Source organism: Taudactylus pleione, unplaced genomic scaffold (assembly GCF_031769625.1).
Source record: "Taudactylus pleione unplaced genomic scaffold, aTauple2 ptg000003l, whole genome shotgun sequence".
In the NCBI taxonomy this organism is placed as follows: domain Eukaryota; kingdom Metazoa; phylum Chordata; class Amphibia; order Anura; family Myobatrachidae; genus Taudactylus; species Taudactylus pleione.
The window spans coordinates 2,471,855-2,481,491 of record NW_028284406.1 but is presented as its reverse complement, the minus strand read 5'-3'; the positions used below and the strand labels follow the sequence as shown (position 1 = coordinate 2,481,491).

Here is a 9,637-nt window from a genome sequence, read left to right as displayed (position 1 = left end):
GGCAGTGCCACCAGTAGCCAAGGGGTGGACAAGTCCCCCGGCCCCACAAGTGTAGGGCAGACTGCAGTGGTAGCGGTCTGCCCTTCACAGTTTACAAACACACATCCGTCAGCGGCGGCTGTGTGTTTGTAATAGCAGCCAGCCAATGAGAGTCAGACAGACTCTCATTTGCTACTGCGTCGTCCGCAGAGGGAGCCAGCAGGAGCTCACTAATGAATTACTATTGGGGGTGCTGCATATGGGGGGCGGCAGTCCATTACATTGCCAGGGGCACTTGAATCACTAGATACACCCCTGGGTATTAATCCCCTTTAGGAGCTGTACTTTGCTCGTAGTTGTTGTTTCATGTTCCCCTGTGTTTATAAGATATCTGTATTGTTTTACAGCACAAGAAACACTAAACCACAGCACCAATATAGATAAAAAGTTACCAACAATGTTTCCTATAAACAGGGATTACTATAGCACTCATTGAGGAGCGGCTCAAAGCTTCCTACAGGACCCACCATCAGACAGAGGGCCTGATTCAGACCGTTCGCAAGCGGGTCAATGGTTGCCCAGTGCGCACGTGCTGCGTGCGCAAGCCCCGTAGCGAGTGAGAACTTTACTCGCTATGGCGCTCGCAACAAAACGAGGCACTGTCGATGTTGATCGACAGTTCGCCCCGTTTTGTGGGCGGGTGGGGGGGTGGTGGCTGCACAAACGGAGGCGTTCCTGAAGGAATGCATTCCGTTTGTGGGCGGCCCTACTGATATCACTGGTGATGTCAGTAGTGAACTTCCTGCTCTATTAGAGCAGGAAGTCCACTCTGCATTGCGAGTGCTGAGACTCTACCTTAGGGTCTTCTCACAATGCCGATGGTCGCGATAATCGCGACCATCTCCAGCCCGCTCACACAAGCTGTGGGTGGACACCCACAGCTTAGTGAGCGGGCAGGAGAAAAAAAAAATAGAAATCCCCACCCTGATTGAGACTGAGCGCTCGCAAACAGCGAGCGCCTCTGAATCAGGCCCAGAGAACAGAGAAGAAGAGTTAGAAGAAAAGAATGGAATGAAAAAGGAAAAGGGAAGCAAAGAGGAACCAGTGAGACTGAGCCAAACAGCAATATTATCACTGTATGAGTCAGGTACTGCCCAGAAGGAAGGAAAGTATATTGATTTTTCGGGATGAAGTTGACATCTCGGCGGTCGGGATGCCGGTGCTCAGAATACTGGTGCCGGAATCCCGACTGCCAGGGCATCCTGACGATAAGTATTAGGTTGGGGGGGCATAGGTGTAAGGTTAGGTTTAGGCACTAGGGGGATGGTTAGGGTTAGGCACTAGGGGGATGGTTAGGGTTAGGCACTAGGGGGATGGTTAGGGTTAGGCTGCGGGGGAGGAGGGTTAGGATGCGAGGGGGGAAGATTAGGGTTAGGTTGCGGGAGAGGGTTGGGGTTAGGCTGCGGGAAAGGTGGCTTAGGGTTAAGGGGAGGGTTAGGGGGAGGGTTAGGGTAAGGCAACTTACCTTTGGCTGCCGGGATCCAGTACCCAGGCCTATTTTTCTTTGCTCTTTATGAGAAGCTGCCTGTGCCTCCTCACTGCGTCACCAGATGCAGACATCCTGGACCCGGCAGAGGGGTTCCGACAGCCATGCTGAGTAAGCAGTGTCTACAGATGCTACACTGAGATCGCAGATGCACGCAGGAGGTGTCGCATTTTACTGGTACGGTATTGTACAACGGCCTCCCTCCTGCGGCTGTGCAATACCATACCCTCCAACTATACTGTTTTAGCCGGTACAGTACCATTTTTTAATGGTCTGTACTGGCAAACGGGGCTGTACCATTTTGTACCGGGTTGGTACACTCGCCAGATTTATTAAGCAGTTAAGCAGCGCTGCTGGGACACAGAACTCCCGCAGTGCTGCTGAGTGACAGCCAGATCTTCTCCGACCTCCGTGCTTCTCTGTCCTGACCGTCGCCAGTGCCGGTATACAGAACATGCAGTATAACACTTACTGCAAGTTCTAAACCAGCCAGCGTCCGGGGCCTGCAGCCCCCATGGACACGCCCCTTTATACGTGACCACGCCCCTTTATCTGCGGTCACGCCCCCCATGTACCGGGTTCTTACTGGAAAATGTTTAATCAGCCCCAGTGTTTGGACCAGATTTTCTAGCACAGCAGACAGGAACTGCAACCATTTTGATTGCTGTCTTTTGCCCTTGACCAACAGAACCACTGAAGAATTAATCACACTTTGTATCCTCCCAAGATGGCCGCCACACACATGGGAATATGCCTTTTTCATTACTATTAGAACCTGGACACCTGCACTAGGGAAGCCAATTCTGGGTTCCTGGAAGTTTTCGAGTCCCGAAAATACCCGGGAGTGTAATCATTTAGGGGTATATTTAGAAGTGATGTTTAAGAAGTGATGTTGCCCATAACAACCAATCAGATTTTGCTTCTCATTTATCTAGCACCTTCTAGATGATAATACCTGGAATCTTATTGGTTGCTATGGGCAACATCACTTCTTAATAGAACTCCCATCTTAGTAAATCTACCCCATAGGGTCTGATTCAGATGTGGATACTGCTGCGTCTTCTGATGCCTCTTTTTGCAGAGTGGTAAATGCCAATCTCAGCCTTCCCTGTTCCAGCACCTGAATGTGGACCTGATTCAGAGCCGCTCGCAAAAAGCCATCACCCACAGCTTTTGCGCGTGGCCAGTGATGGTCACGATGGTCGCGACCCTTGTGGTAGGGTCTCATCTGCCGCAAGCCCCAGTGAGCTTCCGGCTTTAATAGAGCTGGAAGCTCACTACTGACATCACTGGTGATGTCAGTAGGGCCGCCCACAAATGGCAGGCGTTCCTTCAGGAATGCCTCCGTTTGTCCAGCCACCCCCCTCCCCGTCTACAAAATGGGGGCGAGCTGTCGATCAGCATTAACAGCCGCCCCATTTGTAGCGAGCCCCGGAGCAAGTGAATTTCTCATTCGCTCCGGGGCTTGCGCACGCGGCGCATGCACACTGCCCGGCCATCGACCCGCTTGCGAGTGCATAGCGCTTGTGAGCGGGTCTGAATCAGGCCCTGTGTGAGTCCTGGAACACCCACTCTCAGCGTCTCTGCACGCTGTAACACTGCTGGTGATTCTTGACACGCCACCATCGGTGCACCTTTATGTGCACCATTGACATGTGCACCACCGACGCTTGCACCAGCACTGTGGCAGCTGCAGCGTCTCCCTCTGAACATGGTCTCTGTGACTGCGGCTCTGCATCTGAGAGCCGCAGTCACATAACACTCCCATAACGCATTCACTTCAGACCACTTCCTAGTCACCGCATATAAGTCCAGCTTTTCTATTACAGGAACAATAATACATGACAAAGCCACATATGTCAAATTAAATTTAAATAACGTTTTATTGTAACTTTTTTGATTTACATTAAATACAAGAATACACACATATGTTACTGAATTTGCAAATAGGGGCAGCAATATCTTTATTAAACAACCCCTTACCAATGTACACTCCCCCAAAATCCCTACATATCCTATGATATAAATATAACAGAACTTTAACTAAGGGTTACATCTACTGTATATAAAAAATTAACTAAATAAAAAAACTAAAACTGTGCACCACCGCTTCCTCAGTAACTGGGACTTTCCTGTGCTGAGCTGACGGAGGGGCTTTACTATATGAGAACTTGCTTATTCGGGACTTTGGAGACATTGTCATAATAAAGCCCAAGCCAGGACTATAACGCCTCCAAGTGAGTTGGCACATGCTGGTATATATTACAGCATACTGGGGCAAACCCGCTCTCATAACTGGCATCTATACAAGTGGTATGTCATACAGTGACTGATGGGCTGATTTGCTACATTTATTTACACTGGGTTTATGTTGACACGGAACATTCTCCTAATTATATTCAACAATCCTTGCGGTGCAGACATTTGGAACACTGATTTCTCATTTCTATTAGCAGAATCCCCTTTCCTTTCCCTTTCTTTGATTATTATTAACATATATTTATACATATTTATATCAGCAATGTGTTTTATTTATTTAATGTTTTTCTCTTGTCTAAAAATAAATATATTTATTGATATGAGTATTTGAGACCTTAATTACTGAGGAAGCGGTGCGCAGTTTTAATTTTTTTAATTTAATTTTAATTTTAATTTTTTTTATTTGGTTGTTTTTGGTGGGCACTGTATAGCCTTTACTTTTATAACAGCTGCACTTTTTCCATTTAGTACTTTAATTAGCGCCAGTCTTGGTCTAAACTTTTGAGTGTTACATATACTGTATATAACTATATACATACTTGCCAACTCTCCCTGATTGTCAGGGAGACTCCCTGAAATAGTAGCAATCTCCCTGTCTCCCTGAAGAGTATATGTCATATACAAAAAAAAGAGAGATATGTACATTCAAATAGGATCATTAGTATAATTTCCCTGCATTGGTTATAAGTAGGGATGTGCAGGCTCGGATAGGTTCAAGTTTGCACGTGGAGTTCGGATTTTTCCCTCCAAAAAAACGGAACTCAGAACGAGGCAAAACGTCATCTTACATGGACGAACATCATCATTCCTGGACAAAAGTCCAGGAATGATGATGTTCGTCCATGTAAGATGACGTTTTGCCTCGTTCTGAGTTCCGTTTTTTTGGAGGGAAAAATCCGAACTCCACGTGCAAACTCGAACCTATCCGAGCCTGCACATCCCTAGTTATAAGGCACAATGATCCCTATGGCTACATGCATTTTCTGAAAAGCATCTGTGTGTTTTCATCAACACGTAGATCTTACTAACTGCTTTGGGGCTGCTTTGGGGCTCATTTACATTTGGATGCAATAAATGTTATGACACGCCTCTCAGATGTAGCAGTACACGCCCACTTTACCGCCGCGCTCATAGGTGCTGCTTTCACAATCTCCCTGAAATGCTTTTTCAAAAGTAGGCAAGTATGTGGAGATTTTCCAAGAAATCTGCAGGTCCGTAGGGAGGGGGGCGGGGTTAATTATGCAAATTGTGTCATATAACCCCGCCCCTCCTCATGGACCCGCAAATCCCGGGGATTTACTGTAAAGGGGTGGGGCCTAATGACGGCTGTAGCCTGGTCCCGCCCCCTGACTCTAAGAGCACATGGTCCTCTCTGGCTGCCCCCAGAAAAGACAATTTAAAAGTCGATAAGTATGCATTACTCTGAGCTGCTGTAAAGAAGCAGATCAACTACACGTTAGCCTGTTAGCCTCTTCTATGTAAATGATGGTTGTCATGAGCTGAAACACTCTGTGCTACTTTTAACATTGTAATGCATTGCTTGGCTGCTGGTTATTCTTGCTCCACGCATGGCATCTCTGGCAAGGCCGTGTCTAGCCACTTCTAGGTAGTGAATTCAATACGGACCTTGAACCTAGTTCAACGCACTTAAAAAAGACATGGCTTTCTCTTGCTGACAACTTGCAATCTACCCCAAGTGAGCAAGAATGAATATGGTGGATGTGACATTTTATTTTTAGCAAACATAAAAGGGCACCTTACAAAAATGACCCATATATTGCTCAGCGGGAGGATTTATGACCAGTGAGAAAACCAATTTGTCAACAGATGCTTAAAGCAAAGACGTACTGTACATCAGTTATAGGCCCCCATTTACTAATGAGTTTAATCACAAAACGAGTGATACATTTCACTGTGTAAGATAAATGGTGCTCCAGCCAATCAGCTCCCAACTGTCATTTTTCTAACAGTTGACAGTTGGGAGCTGATTGGCTGGAGCACCATTTATCATACACAGTGACATTTATCACTTGTTTTGGTGATAAAACTCGTTAGTAAATGAGGCCCATAGTAATCCCATCTACTGCAACCACTATTCTCAGCAACACTAAGGCATCTTCATGTGAATCTCCAATCACTGATGGTCTTGTGTCCAATGCTATAATTCGGAGGAGAGGGGATGAGCTTTGAATAATGACTTCATGCTAATTAGATTGCCGGTTATTCGGCTGTTGCTGAGCTAAGGGAAAAAATAGGACTTAACGGAAAAATCTATACCAGTATTCAAGTTTCCCTACAGTTATGTTTCCAAAACGGATCATTCTGCTTTATGGTGTTACAACTGCCCAATCATATCCAGCTATAAAAGTCTTTGACTTATGCGCGTTAATCCCCGTTTGTTCCGGATTGCAGCATGATTTTTCGCAAGAGCCAGAAATCTTCTTCTTTGCATGTATGTTGGCATCCCGTAACTGAGGACCCACAGGTATTCAGGGGATAGAATTTTTGTTGGCTTGTGATAAAGAAAATACTTGTTCAAATAGCTCTCATCTTGCCAGATAGCCTCAATGTTATTTCCCTTGTCTGTCATCATAGCGTTATGGCAGAAATTGGTCAATTTGTAGATCTCTTCTACCGAGCCACCAAAATATCCCCCAGCGTAGTAAAAGTCTCCCTCATCTGTAGGAATGCATGCCGTAGACTCTCGTCTGCGCTCATAGGTGAAACCCTCGCGAGGTGCTCCATAGAAGCCAGGATGAAGCGTGCCAAACACATCACTTAATATCTCCACCCCGACATGGTCACTGAACTCCATGTCTACGTCCACGCACACCAGGTAATCCACCTCACTGATGAACCGTTGGTGGGACTGATCTCGGATCATCTCCATGCGCCTCATGGACACATCCTGCCATCTCTTGTAGCTGGGAACCTCCAGGATGACCATGCGTCTGCCCTCACCGAGAGTTATATTGGGAATGTCACCGACACGGTCTGTAAACACGTAATAGTTGACTTTATGCCCCAACATGAAGAACTTTTCAGCGGTTTTAATAAAAGTCTGGACAAACACTGTGTACCTGAAAACAGAAAAAGCAAATACTATTATTTACTATTCACTAGTTCATACACTAGTATGGCAAAACATGGTGACTGTTAGAAAGCAGAGTGGTGTATCTCTTAGCTGTAAGCTACAGTAGATATCATGTCAGTTCTTGCTGCATCTGTTTTTGACTACTTGAACACTCCAAAGCTCTGATTGGATGCCAGTTGGTCTAATGCTGTAAAAATGTATACACTCTCTGATTGGCTGGGAGTTGGTTTAGCGTTGTGAACATTCTCAGACATCTACCGTATTAGCTACAGGTTCATTCTACTGTAGTTCCACCTTCAGTGCTACTGATACCCCTTTTCCACTAAAAACCCGGGTCTGACCTGGGTTTTTCGGACATGGGGCCTGATTCAGAAACACTCGCTAGATGCGTTCGCACACAGTGGCCAGCTGCCAAAGTATGCAAATCCCGCAATCACATGGCAAAACATTAGCACACACACTATGTCTTGGCGTGCGCTCGCGGTGTGTATTTAGATGCCCACCAGCCTGTCTTAAGACGCCCACTTTCCTTTAGTAATACACATCATCTCCAGGAAGTGTATTCAACAATCGGTAACATCGAGTAACATCGGACCCATACGCAGCACTTGTGGCTGACCATACCCTACCGCAAGCACTGTGAGTGCTTCAGTGTGTAATTCAGCCACGTGACGTGTATTAATGGCGTTAAGATGCACAGACACGCCTGCGTTCGCACCACCACACCCCCCATTTCCATCGATCAAATCCTGTCATCACCCACAAACGGCTCGTCCTGTCACGCATTCTAGCGAGGCGCCTTTGTACAGGGTGCGAGCGCTTCCCGATCGCATTGACTAGTTTGCGCACTGCGTCTTGTACTCATGCGCACATTGCAATCATCGGCAGGCTACGTGCGAACGCAGCCTAGCGAACAGGTCTGAATCGGGCCCATGGCTCCAACCCAGGTCAGACCCAGGTTAGACCCCGTCTACACTGCACCTTCAATCGGGGTTATTCTCAGGTCATTAAAAAAGAGGAAAAAGAAACTCTGTTTGGTGAGCACTCTAAGTTTTGGTAAATCTTATATAAAATAAAACATAACTTTTAATGTAGATAATTAATATAATTAGACTCACTGTTGTATAGAACACTCAAAATTTATATCCCCTTCTGGGTAATAGGTATACTTATCATGATAGAGGTTACCTGCGGGCATTCACTGATAAGTAAATTTTTACACTTGATGTATCTCGTATTAATGTAAACACGTTTGTTCAACTGTCATTTATACTATAGTACCATTGATCTGTTTAATTATATGTAGTTACTTCTCTTATTTGACAGGTTTATTTTCAGCATTCCCTATTATACCAGATGTAACTATCTATGCGGATTTCATCTGATTATATAGGGACTAATTTATATACGTCAGAATATCTATATATTTTGCTGGTATTACTAGGATATATATTATTCACGTTAATCCAGCTTTTTGTTTAGATCCATTAAATTGTATCCTGTTAAAATAAGGGATCATTGCATTAATAGGTAGTACACGTGTTAGCAGTTATTTGCTGCTCATATTGAGATACAAATAGGATTTAAATGTAGAGGTCACTTGCGGTTATACTCTGATACAATTAACATTGAAATACGCTGTATCCTATTTCAATTATCTACTTAACATTTCTTATATAACTATTTATCTTTTGTGACAACAAAGATATAGTTATATACATGCAGTCACTTTATCTTCTGACTAGTTGGCTCCATTACTAAATGGTATATCAGATGTAGTTATCTATACGGAAATTATCTGACCTACTATGTTTCATATGATGATTTCTTAGATATGTCCTAAGTGTCAATATTCTATACCACAATATTAAGGACACAATCTTTGTGAATGGAGTTCATTGTCTGTTTTCATTATTTACAACGTAGTAATTAATTGGCCTTATTACTAAATGTCACACCTGATGTAATTGTCTGGATGGAAATGAGCTGATTTATTGCAATTCATACAGTGACAATATGGGTGTATCCTAAATGTTATTATATTATATTGCAGTATTAGTGACATAACTTATGTGAATGGAATTTATTGCCTGTTTTCATCATTTACAATGTTAGAGCTGCATTTTCACTGAGATAGAATTTCATTCAGGATAGACATAGCGTTGAGTATTATTGATCTTTATTATTATCATATTTTATTATAATTGACGTTTGCTGTCACTTCTCTATCCCTCTATTAACTGATGGCTACCTCTGAGTTAGTAGTTCTCTCATTAGGGGTCCAATTCTACACAGTAAGACCCCTAACAGCAGAAATGAATACTTGAGTAACACTGCGGTTATACTGTTGTTTCTAAGGGCAACCAGCCTTTCCAGCAATCTCTCACTCCTCATAGATAGACCGTGGTCCAAGTGAGGAGAAGTAGAATGAGGTTTGGCAGTTCCTATGCCCGGACTTTTCTAAACCTAAATTAAAGATACTTTCATGCTGTATACTAGGGGATTAACTGATGCCTGTAGGGTTATGCTATTTAAGCAAGGATGTATTCACGATATGCTTTAGGGGATAAACCGATGTCTGCATAAATATGCTATTTAAGCTTGATTGTAATTGTCTTTTATTGTCTGTATATTTAGCTCTTTTTTGATATATAGGAGGGTGTTTGAAATTTACTAATATTATTGTGTATATTTACATATTTTGTATATGTCTAATAAAAATACACAGGATTTCTAGGATTTCAAGTGTATTAGATTTA

The 9,637-nt window shown here is 43.9% G+C and overlaps 1 protein-coding gene across 3 annotated transcripts in view; it reads right to left on the bottom strand.

Moving 5' to 3' along the window:
* Positions 1-5,802: 5,802 nt before the first annotated feature.
* The window catches only part of LOC148543431 (histo-blood group ABO system transferase-like), an 82,530-nt gene continuing 78,695 nt past the window's right edge, over positions 5,803-9,637 (bottom strand). For all 3 annotated transcript variants that reach the window (XM_088455380.1, XM_088455903.1, XM_088456534.1), the window contains exon 7: positions 5,803-6,864. In XM_088455380.1, coding sequence (XP_088311506.1) covers positions 6,144-6,864 — 721 coding nt within the window. In that variant the 3' untranslated portion in view covers positions 5,803-6,143. The remainder of the gene's footprint in view (positions 6,865-9,637) is intronic.